The 19,543-nt window shown below is 45.0% G+C and overlaps 1 protein-coding gene across 1 annotated transcript in view; it reads left to right on the top strand.

Annotated features, from left to right (window-relative positions):
• Positions 1–607: 607 nt before the first annotated feature.
• Positions 608–19,543, top strand: part of pdzrn4 (PDZ domain containing ring finger 4) — a gene marked incomplete at both ends in the record, with an annotated part of 68,984 nt that continues 50,048 nt past the window's right edge. The window contains one exon of the mRNA XM_080421659.1: positions 608–676. Within this exon, the coding sequence (XP_080277785.1) occupies positions 608–676 (69 nt within the window). The remainder of the gene's footprint in view (positions 677–19,543) is intronic.

The raw sequence follows: 19,543 nt of genomic DNA on the forward strand, positions 1-19,543 counted from the left end.
GGGGGTGTGTCTCACTGCCTGAGCCCAGAGCCTGTGTTTGGAGCCGTGTGCGCTCAGAGAGACTGAGAGAGAGGAGAGACCAGAGAGAGAGAGAGGCAGAGACTGTATGGCATGCATGTGACAGTAGGAAAGGGGTGACAGGAGGGAGAGAGAGAGACACACACACACACACACACGCGTGCACAAACACGCACGCAGGCACACACACACACACATGCGCGCGCACGCACACACACTTAGAATTTCCACAACTGCTCCTGAAGCTGGGAGCTGAGACACGTGGTGTGTGTTTGTGTGTGTGTGACTGTCTTCTGCACTTGGAGGAAGAAGGACAGAGACGGACAGAGAGAGAGAGAGAGAGAGAGAGAGAGAGAGAGAGAGAGAGAGAGAGAGGGGGAGAAGAACAAGAAGAAGATGGACTCTCTGAGGATGCACAAATGAGATAACTCCCTGGGGCAGTTTTCTGTCTCTCTCTCTCTCTCTCTCTTTCTCTCTCTCTCTCTCTCTCCCACACACACACACCAAGACACACGCCTACGTGAAGCACGGCGAACACACCATCCTCCGGTGCGCTCAGCAGCAGCACCGGTTTCCCTGACAACTAGAGATGGGCTGCAATTTGTGCACCTTGCAGAAACGGGAAGAGCACTACAAACTACTGTACGAGATCGCACAGGTAAGTCCTAGAGATGTGATGTTCTACAGCTTCTCTTGTGAGGGTGGACAGCTGTGTCTGCCGGCTTAAGAAAAATGGACCCTCGAGGGACCATTTCCCCAGAATTCAACTGAACACTTTGGCGTGCGCTTCACAGTGTAGTTGTATGTAGTGAGAGCTTCTGTGACAGTTTACATGCTTGGATAGTTTGGGTGCTGATGATGGTACAGAAGGATGGACAAAGGGACATCCTAAACAAGGATTGTTGGTTGTGATGGTCATGGAGATATGGATGGTTGTGATGATGATTATGATGATGATGATGATTGTCAGCAGTGCAGAGGGTCCATCTGTGGGGTTTTCAAATTGTTTGTGGGTGGGCGTAATAAGTCAGAGATACGGCGGAGAAAACTATGAGTGTGTTGCTACACAGCGGTCTGAGTTTGGGTGACGATGAGAAAGAAAGCGCCGATGATGATGAGGAACTTTTTTTGTATTTTTTTTTTCCACTGACAAGAGGCTATTCAGACAGATAATGGGGAATGGTTTCAGATAAGGGAGAGAGAAAGAGAGGTGAAAGAGAATAGGGTAACATGGTGGAAGAGAACACCCCTAAAACAGTGAAGTCAGCGTTAATGAGAGAGAGAGAGGGGGGGGGGGCAGAAAACAGGGTGAGGAATAAACGGTAGAAGCGAACACAAGGCTTAGAGTCGGGGTAATTAAAAAAACAGAGACTGAGAGATAAAAAACAGAATAGGAACAAAGAGAGAGATAGATCATCTTAGAAAAGTAAAAAGAGAAAGATAACAGAGGGTTGGCAACCAGGAGAGGAGGAAAAGGGGAAAGTGACATAAAAGGGGGGAAGAAATGAGAAAATGAGTTTCTTCTGAACACCCAGGCAGACATCTCCCCCTCCTCCTCCTCCTTCAAAGACGGAGCGAGATAGCTAGTTATTTCTCCTCTGTGGCAGACATGAGAGCCCAGTTCAGCTACTCCTCAACCATGGGCTCCGGGGAAATGCATCTCATCGCTTCTGTCTCTCTCTCATTCTCTCTCTCTCTCTCTCTCTCTCTCTCTCTCTCTCTCTCTCTCTCTCTCTCTCTCTCTCTCTCTCTCTCTCTCTCCCCCTCTCCCCCCCCCCCCCCCCCCCCGGCTGTCTGGAGTCAGTAGAGAGACATACAGTAGCACTTCAAAGACAGACCAGTCCTCTTTCCAAGGCTCTCTCTAGCAGTTTGTCAGGGCTGGACTGTTTTCCGCTCTCACGGCACCGCTGTCAAGTGAGAAGAAGACACTGCAGCCTGCATGTTTTTAGCTGAAGTGAAAAGAAGAAAAGTCAAGTTATTGTTAGGTGGCAAGTCTGAGAGAATTCCAGTCCTCTTACCGATCCGAACTGTTGCATGTGTGGTATTTGGTCCGGTTACTGGGACATCCACCCATAACCATCCTGGAGCAATGTCCAGTAGGCCCAGCAGTGTCGTATTATCATTATGACTTGTACAAAGTGGTGAATATGTAACCTGCAATGCACTGATTAGATAGACACAGTCCACAAAATGTGGATGTCGCTTTAGTTGCCGGACTAAAACCACATGTTTGTGAAAAGGCACGTTTCACTGAAGCCGAGCAAACAATGTAGGAAATGAATAAAATAATGCATGTTCTCTACATAAAGCACAGTATTTAAACAGGCTTTGAGGATCCGAAGGTCATGAATACGACTCAACTCAGTGTGACTGTGGAATCTTTTGACGTAATATGAAAATGACATGTCAGCGGTCATGTGCTTTGTGGTTATTCTCATTGATTACTGTATGCAAGCAGTGGAGGAGAGTCCCTTCCTAGAAATGTATAGCGGAGTCAAAAGTACAATATTTCTATTTGAAACAAACTTTCAGCTTGAAGTCATCAGCTTGGAAAAAAAACAAATTATTCCAAAATAGTACAGTACTCAAGTAAAATGTACTTAGTTACTGTCCACCACTGTGTGTATGCAAGTGTCAGAGTGTGTTGGTGCACGTGTTCGGTGTTGTTCTCTTCGGGGACAGGCGGCTGTAAATACCAGGACAGCAGCGAGGTTCATCCATCATTTAGTGTCGGGATACGTGATCCGTTCCAGACAAGCAGAGGGGGGGAAACCGGATCCGCCGTAATGAAAACGGCTCCGTTCTGACTGTGTCCTCTCATTAGATCTATCACCATGTGGTGTTTTATCTATCTAAAAACACCTATCTGCTGTATGTATCTATATCTAATCTATCTACGAGATAGAGTATTATCTTAGTTGTATATTTACAGAGGCTGACGCCAGCTGATGTGTCTCCCTGTCTGGAAGCGTGTTGATTGACACTTTTTACTCCGCTGTATAATGAAGGTGGTGTAAAAGTAAAGTACATTTACTCAAGTACTGTACTTAACTGAAATGTTGAGGTATTTTTGGATTATTTATTTGGATTATTTCCACCCGAGTGCTTGCTTTGTGAACCTTTTGCTCGGGTTTTGCCCCATGGATGGGGCTCGGCCCCAGGGCTGTATACAGGCAACGCGTCACCCGGAAGGCGAGCGTCTTAACCACTACACCATGAAGTGCCCCGCTGGAGGCTGTCTTAACCGATTCAATCCGGGAACGCATCCGTGTCATTTATAAGATTTCTTTGGCTATTCAAAAATAGCAGATACAAGCTCATATGAGCTTGTATATATATGCTATTTTTTTGAGAAATCGTGAACATTTTTGCAAATCTTTGAATATATATTTATATTTTGAAAAACAAATGTTTTACTCAAATCTTTGCTTCTGGGGATTCCCTGGAACGGCATATTTTGAAATGGGGGTCTGCGGCCAAATACATATTATTTTGGGGGCCCTTGACATGAACAAGTTTGAGAACCACTGATTATAGCAAGATACGTTTTTTTAGGATTGGGATTTGAAGACATTTGTAGAATCCCCAGAAGCAAAGATTTGAGTTAAAAATGTTCGCTTTCAAAGATTTGCACAAATGTTCACGATTTTTCTAAAATAGCAGATCTAAAAACTCATGGAGTGGTACTCGGTGCCACGCTATGAGCTTGTAGATCTGCTATTTTTGAATAGTTAAAGTATAAAATAATGGTCGAAGTGGTTACGCAGATGCGTTCCCGGTTTGAATGGGTTAATGAATATTATTCACGGCGTGGGGGTCTCAGGCTCATTAACTCTCCCCCATCTAAACACTCCCACTCCTTCATGAGACGCTGAATGTGCGCTGTCTGCCTAAGCAAGGAAATAACCTGCGTCGATGGAAGCCCAGGGGGCTCGCTGCTCCTTCCATTCTGCTGAGGTATCCATAGCATGCGCCGCTAATGTACGGCGAGTTGACGACAGGTCCCTGAATGGTTGCCTGTTCGCTTTGGGAAATGTGTTTTGCGAGCTCTCTTTTTGGTTTGGGCCGAGCGCAAAGGGTATTCAAAGGTAGATTTCTTGCAGGGGTAGCTACGGTATGTGAAATCCCTCAGTAACATTTTACAAAAAACACATACAACAGTAGCTTAAAGGTGACTCTCCACCAAACAGACTACTTCAGACTACTTCAGACTGGTAGTCTGTTGGCAAAAGTTGGCATTTAGTTCAGCATAAGCAGTCGGCCGATGTGCACATTGTTGTGCTAATGCGTTAGAGCTGGCAGGCTGGCCCGCCGGTGTTGCCAGGTCTGCTTATTATAAGCGACTTTGGGCTTGTTTTCCTGTAAAGTCGCTTGTAAATATTCATAGTTGCTGCATGGTTGCTTCTGTTTGGGCTTGTTTCTGAAGTGTAGTTGCTTATTTGGGCTTGCTTTCAAGATTATTTTTTGAAAATAGCTGATATAGTAGGGCTCAAGTGGTGAAACTGGTCGCGGTGGGCGCTACCGACTGCACGTTGGCGCAGTCGGTAGCGCTGTCGCCTCACAGCTAGAAGGTCCTGGGTTCGATTCCCGCCGGGGACGCTGTGGGCACTGGGGGCGTGTCTTCTCCTCTGCGTCATCAGCGCCCATACCCTAGGTGGGGTTGGCGAAAGGGCCTACTCTGTGTGGAGTTTGCATGTTCTCCCCGTGTCTCCTAGGGTAGTTAATACCCTCACAAAAACATGTAGTAATCCTGGTCACTATACCGCCTCCCCCATGACAGCCGGGGCGCCTGATGGAGGGGAAGGGAACTGGTTGGAATAACGTGTTCCTTCCACACGCTACGTCCAACCAGGGAAACTCCCCCCTGTCAGGTGACAAGAAGGTCAGTTGGCTCTCATGCCTGAAGGAAGCATGAGCTCGGCCCTGGCCTCCCTACTGTGGGGTGACAGGTGTAATACTGGTGTAGGGCTGGTGTAGTGCCCAGGATCACTTAGGAAATTGGCACCGGGTGAAAAAAATGGGTTACAAAAATCTCGGGATAAAAATTTAGAGAAAAAAAAAAAAAAAAAAGAAACTGGTCGCTTCTTTTGGGCTTGTTTTCATAGAACCGGTCGCTTGTTTCACTCACAGAATCCGGCAACACCGAAGCCAGCTCGGACCAAACCTTTACCCCCCTCTCTCCCCCCTCTTCACTGCCCAACGGCTCTACCAGTCGGCCCAAAGACTGAACATGCTTGGTTTCTCATCGTCGGGTCGATAGAAGTTCCGGACCCGACGGAACAACGCTATCCGACAACAAGTTGTCGGCAGCAGACGCTTTGCAACGCCTACCTCCGCCGAGTCGGGACTAAATCGGTGCGGTGGAGAGCTGCCTTAAAAAAATATGTTTGAGCATCTATAAGCAAGGGTCTCTTTTTGACTCTTACCTAGGGTTGCCAACCATCCCTTGAAGCACAGAATTGACAAGGGACATAGTACATTGTTTCTTATTTTTGGGGAATCAACCAATGACATGCATCTCTCAAGTTCAAAAAGCTCATATACATTATGTATATACATATACATAGTGCGATGTGCGCTATACACTTACACCCTCAAGACTTAGTTAACTTGACCTGAGATGTCTTCGTACTTGGACCGCTTTTTTTTCTCCTGTCCACACCAAATCTCGCTCACAAGCTGGACATAAGGGATGCCTGGCCGGGTGTCCCTTATTTGAATTTCAGATACTTTGGCAACCCTAGTGGAACCAGTAAAGGGAACCTCCTCCTAGCGGGTTTAATTTCAAGTCCAGTAGTAGCATTGAAATGAGTATGCTAACTCACAACAAAGGAAGTTAACCCTTCAAGACCGGGAACCATCTATCTATCTACCATCTAGACCATCTATCTGTGTCATTTTAGATTTCTTTGGGCTATTAAAAAATAGCAGATCTACAAGCTCATAGTGCGGCACCGAGTGCCGCGCTATGAGCTTGTAGATCTGCTATTTTTTGAAAAATCTTGAACATTTGTGCGAATATTTGAATATAAAAAAAAAAAATGTGCAGAACGCTGCACAGATGAAAAGGGAAATGTAATTAACATGAAAGGAGCGCATGCAGTGGCTTTTTGTGTTGGTTGTTTGTTTTGGGGGCTTGGCTGGAACAACAAGGAAACCAGTGTTGTGGCTTGATTCTTACTTCCGCCTCACACCATGGGTGAGCTGGCACTGTGGCAGTGTTCCAAAAAAGTGTGTGTGTGTGTGTGTGTGTATGTGTGTGTGTGTGTGTGTGTGTGTGTGTGTGTGTGTGTGTGTGTGTGTGTGTGTGTGTGTGTGCATGCGTGTGTGCGTGCGTGTGTGCGTGTGTGGGGTGTGGGTGTGGGTGAGCACAGGCGTGTGTGTGTGTGTGTGTGTGTGTGTGTGTGTGTGTGTGTCAGTCAGCAAAAATAAGCTTATGGCTGATAGCAGTAGCGGTTTATCTAGTGCCTGGTTACAGTATATGAACCTAATCCCATAGACGCACACCTGCTGTGAGAGAGAGGAAGGGTTTACAGCGTGTGCGCGTGCGTGCGTGTGTGCGTGTTTGTGCAGTATGTGAAAGAAAGAAAGGAGGGAGGGAGGAAGGAAATAGAGCCCAAGAGTCAAAGTAAGAGAGAATGAGGCAGGGAGACATTGAGCGATGCTGATTCTAAGCAGACAGTAGAGCCCAATTCATGCTTTATCGGAAATATATATATATAAATGGATATAGCAGACATGCAAACTGAAAGCGCGTCGTGGATGTGACGCGTTGTGAGATTGTAAGTCTGCTATTAGGCTATAAGTGTGTCAGTGCCAGTGTGACAGGAGTCTTATCCATTCTACAGAGACTCCCCCTGAACCCCTCTTTCTCTGCTGTCTGCAGTCTCTCTCTCTGATTCTCCTCTCCACAATATGTCCTTCTAGTATAGTTTGGGCCTTCCATAGCATTCAAATGTACCAGCAGGTACAACACACGCACGCACGCATGCAGTGGTGGAAGAACTTACTCACATGTTTTACTTAAGTAAAAGTAGCAATACCACAATATAAAAATAAAGTACCTTAAAGGTTTCATGACGTTCAGTTTTACCACACATTAAAAGTCTTTGTCATGGTCCTTCAAACGTGTATAGAAAGTTTTAACAAAAAATTCCACTCCATTGATCCATGGCAGGTGTTTTTCCTCTCACATTTCTAAAGCCTTTTCAACTGCAATGAAAAAATAAATCTTTGTCTGCGGGTGTCGCTGGTGAGGGATTTTGCCTGTCAATCATCGCCTCTGCTCCGCCCCCCCCCCCCCAAAGGAAAGGATAGGGGAGGGGAGGGGCAAGGAGGAGAGTGGGCGGGATCAATCGGCTGTGACCTCACTGCCGAAGGGCCAAGCTCAGATTACTTTTCAGCCTAATTATTCAGAAAACCCCAGACCACAGAAAATCCACTGAATGTTCAAAGTTCAGATTTTTTGGGTGTAATTGAGGTCATAAAACCCCCCAAAAAACATGAAAAATAAAAAAAAGTGAAAATGAATGTCATAGAACCTTTAAAGTACCGAAAGTAAAAGTACTCAAATGTTTGAAAATAGATCTACATCTAGATCTAGATCTACAAGCTCACATCTAGATCTAGATCTACAAGCTCACATCTAGATCTAGATCGGCTATTTTCAAATAGCATTATGTATAAAATAAGGCTACGGTGGTTAATGTATGTTTTATAATATAATGATTTATATCTGCAAAGTAACTCGTTTTCAAATAATTGTAGTGGAGTAAAAGTACAATATTTACCTCTGAGATGTAGTGGAGTAGAAGTAAAAGTATTGAAATTTGGAAAAACGTGGTAAAGTAAAGTAAAAAATACCTCAAAATTGTACTTAAGTATAGTACTTGAGTAAATGTACTTAATTACTTTACACCACTGCACACGCACACAGCAGCAGTACTTGCAGTTTGCCGTTGTTCAATGCCAGCCAGCCAGCTTTCAGTGTCAATTGGCTGACTAGCGGCATGGGGTGGCCATAGTTGAATGGGTAGAGAGCCTGCCTGGGTTGCAGAAGGTCCCAGGTTTGATTCCCGGCCTCAGGAATGTGTGGAGTAGAGCTCGTCGGGTTAGGCATGTAACCCGAAATACCCGGGTTCCGACCCATACCCGGCTCGGTCACGGGTCCATTCACAAGAAGTGACTCCGGGTCCGGGTCGGAGCCGGTACAGTCCGTCTCGGGTCTCGGTTCTCCGACTGTGAAATGGACGGTTCCACTAATACCCGAGTTGACCCGGCCAGCGGGTTTCTCGGGGCTCAGACTGTGAAATGCGCGGTTCCACTAATACCCGAGTGGACCCGGCGAGCGGGGGGTCTTGGGCTCAGACTGTGAAATGGACGGTTCCATTAATACCCGGGTGGAGGGAGGGAGGTCGGTCGCTCAGAAGACAGACTGGCAGTGACGCAGTCAATGACTGGCTGCTATATTTATATTATCATATCACTACATAATGTTATATCATTGACCTAAATGGCGATATATTAACAAGGATAGGATGATTAAAACATATTTATTTATATTGGGGCGGCCATAGCTGAGTGGTTAGTGAGCCCGCCTAGGGAACCAGCTGGCCCTGGTTGCCCCAGGTTCGATTCCAGGCTATCCCAGCATATGTGCCGATGATATGAAATTTGTCCCTGAGCAAGACTCTTAACCCCAATTGCTCACAGGTTCTCATTGGAAACAAGACCGCAAGGACTTTCATGAACGACCTGTTAAAAGGAATTATCCTTATCCTTTTATGTCTGTATTAGCCTTGATGATCGTCTTTCTTGACTGAAGGCTCTGTCTGTATTAGGAACAATTTGGACAGGTGGAAAACTTTAGTTAAACTTGCAGAGTGGTGCATTACTTTACCTGAGTTACATCTTCTGATACTTGTACTTGAATGTTGACATGAAATAATAATCCTGTTTAGTGTTTCACTACCACGAGCAAAGACTACAGCGCATATTAACGGCGCTGATCAACATACACGTTGAAAGGCTAGGACAAAGATACCAAGGATTCGACAGTGATATCACTATCACTATGCAACAAGGAAGTAGCGACGGACGCTACGCCATGTTCGAAGTTGTTTAAAGATAGCAAGGATTCGTCGGCGATGACATCACCGACGAATCCTTGGACATATTTACCCACTCATTTATATACACCAGTTATATCAAATATTGTCGATTAACGTAACGCTTTGGTTAATGGTTAAAAATTGTAAAATAATCGAGTTAATATCAACATGTTGTTACCGGTATACTCAAAGCACAATGGAAACTCCAAAGCCAATTATAATGTTAAACAACATTAAATGTGGTTTAACATTAGAAATTAACGTGGATAGTTGGCAATGAAGAAGGATTACAAACATCTAGAACGTGGATTTATTTTTGTATAGCTGTCCAATGAGCATTGACTGGGATTATACATCATAATCATGGAGGCTATACATTTAGGTAAGAAAGTATGAAACAAGTCTTATTTAACGCTGGACAACTTGTACTAATGACGTTGGCAAACAATTTTGCGTTCGGGTTTTTCGGAGGCTCGGGTTATGAACGGGTTCGGTTCTTGTATGTCACGGTTCCATACGGGTCGGTTTCCGACAGCTCTCGGTGCTGTTCGGGTCCGGTTCTCAATTTATAATAATGGCCCGGGTCCATTCGGTCACAGGTATTTTTTTCGCGGGTCCATTCGGGTATGGGTCCTTCATATTGGACCATAGGCCGGGTCCATTCGGTTCCGGGTAAAAAAATCACGGGTCTATTTGGGTTCGGGTATTTTTATTTGACCCGTGAAGACCTCTAGTGTGGAGGTGTCCCTGAGCAAGACGACTGCTAACTGCTCTCCTGCCTGCGTTGATTTTGCGAAGCACTCAGCCGGGTGAAGCTGAAAACTGAATTTCCCCTGAGGGATGAAATAGGTCTAAGTATTATTGTTGACTGAAATTACAGTTAACAGCTTTTATTGCATTTTTGGAGAATAATAACACACCACATTAACCACATTAATAGTTAACAACATTAACCCAGGCGTCCCTATTTTGAACTTTTTTTCCAGAATGTTTTCCCCCTTTTCTGTCTTCATTTCCCCCCCCAAAAAAAATCAGATCTACAAGCTCACAACACAACGCATGACGACACGTGAGCTTGCACTGTAGAACGGCTTATAGGTCGGCTTCTAGATTGACTAAAGATACTCAGAGGATCAATGCCCAGATATATCAGTCAAACTACTTATCTAGAGCAGTGGGTCCACATTTCTTTGGGGGGGGGGTCCTCAGATGACAGTAAAGTGACAATTTAAGGACTTCTAAGACCTTTTTAACACATCGAGTGCCATAAACGGTCCGGACCGTTTTTGAGGATCCAAACGAGAAGTGCCGAAAATGGTCCGGACCGTTTTTGACCCAATTCTATTTTTATACGAGTGGCCCACGTGGGGCGCTAAAACGAAACTTTGACATCACCCAAGGAGTTTCTGAGAAGAAGAGGCTGGATGTGGCTCCATGTCAAAAATCCTTCCGGTCGGCGTTTTCAATGTTATCTCCTTGACTAAAAGCTTAATATCTCCATTTCTTTTTAACGTGGTGGAAACGAGCCGTTTTCGATCGGCGATCACGCTGCAATGGAGGATCGCGTTGGAAATATTATTGTTCCAGGCGTTAGTCGGGACCCTCCGCCGTCTCGCACGCACGCTTTGTTTACATGCACTTCCGCGTCGGGGCTTCTACAGCACGAAACGTATAACGCAAGTGGATGGAAGAAATGCAGGCACTCAACGTATAATATTTTAATAAACCTCTGGCACCCAATGTGTTAATACCTAAAAAAAGAAATGACATGAAAAAAGACAAAAAGTAATCAACTATTACAAAAAAAAAAGTCATACATTGGCCACACTTTCAAATAATATAAGAAAGAGGTAAAAAATTATGAAAATAGCTGATCTACAAGCTCACAGCGCCTTGCGTTGCGAGGCGTTGTGAGCTTATATTGGCTATTCTCACAATATTTATCTGAGTCAAACTAAATGTAATGCCTCAACTCCTACAATTCCAAGTGCTTGTTAGGGTGGGGGGGTCCGCAGTTCAAATATGATTATTTTGGGGGTTCGCAGCCTGAAAAGGTTGAGAACCTCTGCTCTGGAGTGAGTGATGCCCATGGGCATAAAATCCTCTGACCTCATTCCTCCAAAATTCGGCTCAAACATGGGTAGAAATGCATTCTACTATGCTACTATGGTTCACGTAAATGTTACTGTCCAGCCCTACCTCTACCCCTCTGACCTGCAACCAGCCAAGAACACACCGACCCACCCTCCCCCTGCCCGCGGTGCGTTCACCTTTCCTGTGTGTGTGTGTGTGTGTGTGTGTGTGTGTGTGTGTGTGTGTGTGTGTGTGTGTGTGTGTTTGTGCGCGTGCGGAGTGTGCTCGCACGCCAAAACATGGCTCCTCCATCCTTCCGGTAGACAGATGTCTTGCCACATGTCCAGGCTGGTAGACAGCATGGCGGGGGTCCGGGGGCCAGACAGAAACCCCTTGCAACCTCCACACTTCCTACGGTGTCCAGCGAGCGACACACAGAGCAGAGGGGGAGGCTGTGGTCAGACTCCTCCATCTGGTCCATCTCAGACCCATGGTGGCTGTGCATGACATCGTTATAGGGGGACGGGGGGGACTGGGGGATGGTCCCTTTAGAATCTAGGAGTATACTATAGGTGCATTGCAAATGTACCCTTTGTTTGTTTGTTTATTGATTGATTTATTGAGTCATTCATTTATTCATTCATTCATTCATTCATCCATTCATCCATTCATCCATTCATCCATTCATCCATTCATCCATTCATTCATTATGCATTATGCATTAATTCATTGATACATTCATTGATACATTCATTGATACATTGATACATTGATACATTGATACATTCATTCATTGATTCATTGATACATTGATACATTCATTGATACATTGATGCATTGATGCATTGATGCATTGATGCATTGATGCATTGATACATTAATTTATTCATTAATACATTCATTCATTTATTATTCATTTAGCTTAGTATCTTTCGGTGTTGCTTACGGCAGTGGTTCTCAAACCTTTTCACGTCAAGGACCCCCAAATTGACACTTATTAGTCCGCGCCCCCAGCCCCCCCATTTGAAAAGATATGCCAGGGACCCCCATAAGAGAAGATTTTTACGGCTCTAGCAGTGATTCTTCACCATTTTAATTTCAAGGACCCCCAGTTTGACATGCATTAGGCTATGGACCCCAATTTAATGGCATTTCTATCTCTGGGAACCCGGTTTATATTGTAAAACCAATGTACTGAGAGTGTACAAATGGGGTCCATTTTGTTCCTTACTATCTATCATTTAGCTGGGGACCCCCTGGAACTCCCTCAAGGACCTCTCACCTTTGAGAACCAATGGCTTACAGTGCGTAGAACATAGAATAGAGTTGCAATTTTTTTTTTTTTTTTACAAAATGTCAAACTTTTGCAAAAGTAGCAGATCTGAGAACTCGCCATGCCACACGTTTTGAGGCTATTATCACTATTTTCCAACAATGTTGCGTTCTTTTTTTCTGAACTGGATGGCATTTTAGTAATACAGTTTAAACGTCAGCTAGGTTGGATAGTTAAACCAGAAGATCCACTAAGGTCATTAACCACTGCTGCTGTAGTTACTGAACAATTCAAACAGCGTTCATACTCACTTGTTTACAGCACTTTACGTGGTCGTTGAGTTCCTGAGCCGTTCCCTGGGTCGGACAGATCATCTGGTGTCTTCCATCACGGTTACGACGCTCGTCAGAGTGCCGTGTGTTTGGTGATTATCACATGATTTAGGGGTACATATGGCCCTGTCACTGCGGGCCACACTTCCTGCTGCTTCCCGGGCCAAGTAAGAAAACAGAAAAGGAGGCGGTTATTCAGCGTGGAATGGATGCCATATTTTTCGAGGAAGATATTGTCCTGGTAGTGGTTTAGGAATGTGAGAGTGTGAGTGTGTGTGTGTGTGTGTGTGTGTGTGTGTGTGTGTGTGTGTGTGTGTGTGTGTGTGTGTGTGTGTGTGTGTGTGTGTGTGTGTGTGTGTGTGTGTGAGTGCACTCGCATTGCACACGTTTGCACCGCGTAATTACATGCTTAGTTGATTAATGTACTTGGCCTGCGCAGTTACAGCACTTCATTGTCTGCTGCTTGTAACTGTATGTGTATATGTGTGTGTGCGCACTAAGCACACACGCACGTGCACACGCACACGCACAAACACACACACACACACACACACCTCAGAGGGTGTGGACAATGCCAGACTTTTAGTGCCATGGACAACAGAAGCAGACAGAGAGACAGACAGACAGACAGACAGACAGACAGACAGACCGGGTCAGTGGAGAGGAACGGACAAGACACAATGGGCTCTATTCAGGGTGAAATTTGAACAAACCACTAATTACGGATTTCGGACTAGGCAAGAGGCGTTTCCCCGCAAAATTCGGTATTCTGTGGCACCCCTCTCACCCGCCAAACACCTGAGCTACCCCTTACATTATGCATAGGTGTGGTTTGGGCGTTACAATGATAAAACCAATCACCGTGCCAGAAGCCATTGCCTTTAAGAGAAGACTGCGCTAGCCGTCATCCCCGATCCAATATATGCTCTAGCCTATCTCCCTGTCTGCAGTCTCTGCACTGTTGCCTGGTCTGATTATTATAAGCCGCATTGGGCTTGTTTTCCTTCTTTTTTTTTTTTTTTATCCAAATACATTTTTATATTAATTTGTAGCCTATTGTGTTCACAATAAGCTTGTCATATTAGTCAGATCCGGAATAGTATATGAAAGCCATTTAAAATAGTTATACTATTGGTACACACCGGCTGCTCCCAAATAATTAATTACATCATGTTCCGACAACGCTCCTACGTGGTACACAGACAAACAGTAGCACATGGGTATAATAAATTGGACAGTTTTATGAAAGGTCTATAGCCTATGTACTCACGTTGGCTGTATTGTTCTATTTCCACCATTCTAATGGATTCCAGGGGTGTGTAAACATCTCTGTAGTAGCTCCATAGTTTCCTCTGAAGTGACGCAGTTAAAGTTAACTTACATCCATATTGTCCCCGTTATCTTTCATCATCCACCTTTGTTCAGTAATCCCGAACAGAGCTAAACTTTAAGTTTACATCAATCAAAGCCTCTCAAACCCAGACACATTGCTGCGATGCGTATGTGCGTCGCCTACCTACCCAAAATAACAGACATACAAGCTATCAACGGCGCTGCGTCATGTCGTGTCGACAGCTTACAGATCTGTTATTTTGGACAGCATACAATGAGGCGCGCGCGCGCCACGGAGTAGCCTATCACTAAACCAAAAACATTACATTACGTGGTCAACAACATACTAGACATGTAACTTGCTTGGAGCTTTTAATGCAGTGGTTCTCAACCTGTGGGTCGAGACCACAATGGAGCACCCAACGCCTGGCGAGCTTGTAGATCTGCTATTTTCACAATATTTATCTGTGGAACCGAGTCAAACAAAATGGGGGGGGGTCCCCAGTTCAAATATGGTTATTTTGGGGGGTCATGAACGTAGCGTTTACGCGGGGAATATAATAATAATATAGGATAATATATATAATATAGGCTATAATATAATATTCACCCGCAGCATGGGTTTAATGAGACAGCAGCCAAAATGAAAATCACACTATGATCCGATCATCTTATAAAAAATGTAAGTGCTTAAGATTTTAGCCCAAACCCAACGGGATCGAGCCCCCTTTAAAGTTTAAACCATAACATGACATCTTCAGACTATTGAGCTTTCTTCATGTCTTTTTCACCTCAAAGTAAATGTTGGATTATTTCTTCAAATGAGACACTATGAGAGCACAGGCAGCGGTCAGTAGATGGTAACATTGGATGTGATTTCTCCATCGCAAAAATGATTACGGTTATTCTATGAAACATATATTTCATAGAATAACCATAATCATTTTTAAAATGGTTATGGGGCAGTGTATATTTATATAGCCCTATTTGCTCCAAGCTGTTTTTTAAATAAAATATAGACTGTTGGAATAGGGTAGAATGACTCCTGTTCTTAACGAATTACCAAGATTTAATGAGAAATAAGGCTTCTTTAGAAAAATGACTGACGGGCTGGGCTGGGCCTAATTTGTCAATTATTAGTCGAGCCGGGCTGACATATTTAGGGGATATGAAAGCTCTAGTTAGTAGTTTGAAGTGCTCATGTGGCTAGTTGCTTCTTTTTGTTTTCATAGACCTGCGGTTGCTTATTTCTCGCCAAGGCTGGCAACACGGCTCATGGTCCAACGCACAAAGCCATTGTAGTGTCTGTGTGCACTTGGAGGGTGAATTTAGAAACCGCCGGGTGGTATTAGATTCCACTATCCCCCCCCCGAAACCCGTACCCATGTGTGTCTGTAGAATTGCAATGTGGGGGATATAGCAACAACACGCCCACGGGCACACCTCCACGCGCAAATAACGGCGTCGGCATAATGGTGACGGGTAGAGCAGGTGCTAGAATAACCTATTGGGGCGGCGCAGCTCCATTATCTGTATTTAACAGGTTAAGGGTAGCGTTGCGGCTGGGAAAACTGGCACAGAATAGAGCCGAATGTCTGGTGACTGATAAGAGAAGTGCAGAGGTGGGGGGGCTTAATCATGGAAGGGGCGGGTCCAGGAAGGAGCAACAGAAAGGATTTTAACATTTATGATTCCAGCATCGTATTGCCATCGATGCTCTCTCTCTCTCTCTCTCTCTCTCTCTCTCTCTCTCTCTCTCTCTCTCTCTCTCTCTCTCTCTCTCTCTCTCTCTCACACACACTCGTTCTCTTTGGGGTCCCTTTCATTTGTTACCCTATACTCACTATCTCTGTTTCCCTCTCTGTATTGTTGCTGTTTGTTTACCTATCTGTCGTAGCCTTTCTCTCTTTCGCTTTGTCGTCCCTATCATCTTGGCCAGGTGTCTTGGCTTGTTAAGCCAGTATGTAGACCAGAGAGAGGCTGACACCATGTGATAAGTCCCCGTGTCTGTAGGCTGAGGGCTTTAAAATGACATCTTTACGCCGCTGTAAAACGGACAATGGAAGCCTGCGCGCCTGTCTGTGTGTGACTTAGCATTATGCCACGTGGTGAACAGGCTTTCATCCAATGCTGCTTGGAGTGCCATGAGAGCGCAAATTTGTTTGCGCGCTATAGGCACCCCGGCAGTTTAAAATACCACGGTCTAGCTTTGACGTAGAACTGGCCAATTTACTGATTTGCATATGTGTATTTATGCAAATGAATCAGGATCAACTTTATTGTCACATCACAGGTTTACAGGTAAAGAAGTACAAATATTTTATCGTAATTTTTTTGCAAGTTCCATAGTTTTTTTGTTCTAGTTTTTTTCCTCTACATCTCTCCTTTGTGCACTGTGCATACACACACATGCACATCTAAGGCCACGTCTTTACGCGGTAACAATCAGAACAGAAAACGACAAAGTGCCGTTGTGTTCTCACTGTTTATTCTGCACTGACACGGAGAGGCCAAAGTGATTGAGAACGCTCTAGTGTGCATGTCAGGTGGCTAGGTGGCGACATGAGCCATAACGTCTCACGTTTTGCCGTTTCCCCCGTATAGCATGTTTACATGGAGACGCGAGGCGAAGCGTTTTCAAAGATTTCCACCCTGGAAGGGGGTTTCACTTTGTCGCAGTTTCTAAAAGACTAAAACTGAATGAAAATTTGTTGTCAAAATCAACACTCGCACGTACGCGCACACACTGTGTGTGTGTGTGTGTGTGTGTGTGTGTGTGTGTGTGTGTGTGTGTGTGCACGCACACACACACAGCATGTCTGCATCGTGTCGGCACACATCATGTCTGCTATAGCGTCTTTATCAACATAATGCTTCCCTGTCCGCTGTCTTCCAGAGTTGTGGAGACGAGTGTCACTCTGCCCACACCAAGGCCTTCCAGCCGGGAGTTATCAGGGTCGACACAGGGGTGAGGGGGGGGCCGTCGCTCGCCACTGGAGCGGAACATATTTGGCCTCCGTCTTTACTCCGTTCCCTCCTCTCCAGGCAATCCTGACCCAACACATTCACGCCGGCTGGTGTGTGTGTATGTGTGTGTGTGTGTGTGTGTGTGTGTGTGTGTGTGTGTGTGTGTGTGTGTGTGTGTGTGTGTGTGTGTGTGTGCGCGACTGTGCGTGTGCGCGTGTGTGCGTGTGTGCATATATGAGCGAGTGTGTGTGTCTCTTTCCGATAGAGCCTCTAATTTGCTCTTTAAGCTCGGTGTGTGCGCGCTGTCAGCCATGGCACTGTTATTTGGTTTGAAGTTAACCTTGTGCCAGCCATAACCCAATAATACACCTCATGGCCCACAGACGACAGACTGTCTTGGTGTTTTGGGACAGACAGATGTTTTAGAAGCACCATCTGGAGCCTTAATGGATACATGACAGACGAGAGCGCGCCGTTAATTTAACTCTGAGCGTGCGCAAATGGAACCAAATGGACCCGTAAGGGTCCATTTGGTTCCATTTGTACGCTCAGTAAAATCAACACTGAAGATTTTACTGTCTCTGTGATGGTGAGCCATTAATCCATGTTCTACCTCGAAAATGTGTGAAAATCACACTTGCATTCAATAGTATGCGTGAAAATCACACTTGTTATGCACTGCCTTGGCTTTCACATAAGATGAACGCTGGATTTGGCATACTGTATGCTATTTTTATCACGCCTATAAATACCAGTGTATTTTCACAGGTTTTCCTCTTCTCTTGGTGAGGCAAGTCTCTTGGCTGAAGTATATAAGAAACTGGAAATCTTAGCATTCTCATCATGAAATTGTAAAGTAACACTATACGCTATAGTATATCTATTTTGATTTAAAATATGTAAGATGGTAGAGTATCTTAAGACAATATAACTAGTACATGCAGTGGTTGGAGGTGATCTCCTTACTCTTGAGTCTTCCATTTATGAAATGTAGACCCTGGTGTTGGGTAGGACTAGGACACCTGCCTGGTTGACAAGTAGTACTGCCTGAAGCTCATGGGTATAATATCTCCCCTGGCAAGCGGGCATTGGAGGAGTGGTTGGAATTTGGTCTCCCACGTATAGGAGATTACATAACGGGCGTTGCGATTACTTAACGGATTGCAGCTTCAAAATGGTATACAAACCTTGAAGCTCATGATTCAATCAATACTGTCTCTCCTGTGCTGGTTGTTTGCACGGATCTAGCAAGTCTCTGCAGACGAGTGCTGTTACCAAACACGAACCAGAAACATCAGTGGAATGTTGTAGAGCAGTGGTCTTCAATGTTTTTCGCCTGATGGAGGGGAAAGGAACTGGTTGGAATAACGTGTTCCTTACACGCGCTACGTCCTACCGGGGAGACTCCCCTTTGTCCGGTGAAAAGAAGCGGCCTGCTCACTCCTCATGCATTGAAGGAGGCATGAGCTCAGTTCGGGGCTCTCCCCAGGCTGGCAGAGGAAGAGCAGCGCCCAGGATTACTTAGGCAATTGGCACTGGGTGAAAAAATGTGTTACAAAATCGTGGGATGAATAAATAAATGTGTATCTTCAGACATTTAACTACTTGATCTTGATCTCTGTACTCGGTCTGCTCTTTGTCCCCATCTACAACAAATATCTTTGCCAAAAATAGCCGATATACAAACTGAGCTTGTGGATCGGCTAATTTCAAATTTCCGCTTCATTTGAATAATTTCTATGAATGTAGGGATGCTACGGTTCAAGTGGTTCAATGTGAAAAAAAAAAAGTTTTTGCCGGCCTCCCTTGTAGTAACTCTGAGGACCCACCAGTGGTCCGGAACACCCTGTTGAAGACTTGTGTTATAGAGCACTGGTTCTCAAACTTGTTCATGTCAAGGACCCCCAAATTGATACCAGCCCACGGACCCCCATTTTAAAAGATATGCCATGGACCCCAAAAGAGACCATTTTAAAGGCTATAGCAGTGATTCCAAACCATTTTAATTTCAAGGAACCCAATTTGATATGCATTAATCGGCCATTTGATTTTTCTTGTATCTCCGGGACCCAAATATACACTGTAGAATCAATGTTAAGCTAACTTTGAGAGAGTACACATGGAACCAAATGGACCCGTAAGGGTTTTTGTACTCTCTCGGAGTTGCAGACACATAAGGGTCCATTTTGCTCCTGGCTATCAATCATTTGACTGGGGACCCCCTGGAACCCTCTCAAGGACACCCTGGGGGTCCCCGGACCTCACTTTGAGAACCGATGTTACAGAGCATCTCCCCCTCGAATGCATCTTGGACCATGGTGGTGTTTCCGGGGGGGGGGTTGGGTTTTTGGACCCATGTGATCCCAAAAGCGAGCTCGGGTTACAAGCGGGGCTGTGGTGTCGAGTTCCTCCTCAAGCAGCTTGGCTTTAGGACTCAT

This window comes from Gymnoscopelus braueri (assembly GCF_963280865.1).
Source record: "Gymnoscopelus braueri genome assembly, chromosome: 23".
Taxonomy (NCBI): domain Eukaryota; kingdom Metazoa; phylum Chordata; class Actinopteri; order Myctophiformes; family Myctophidae; genus Gymnoscopelus; species Gymnoscopelus braueri.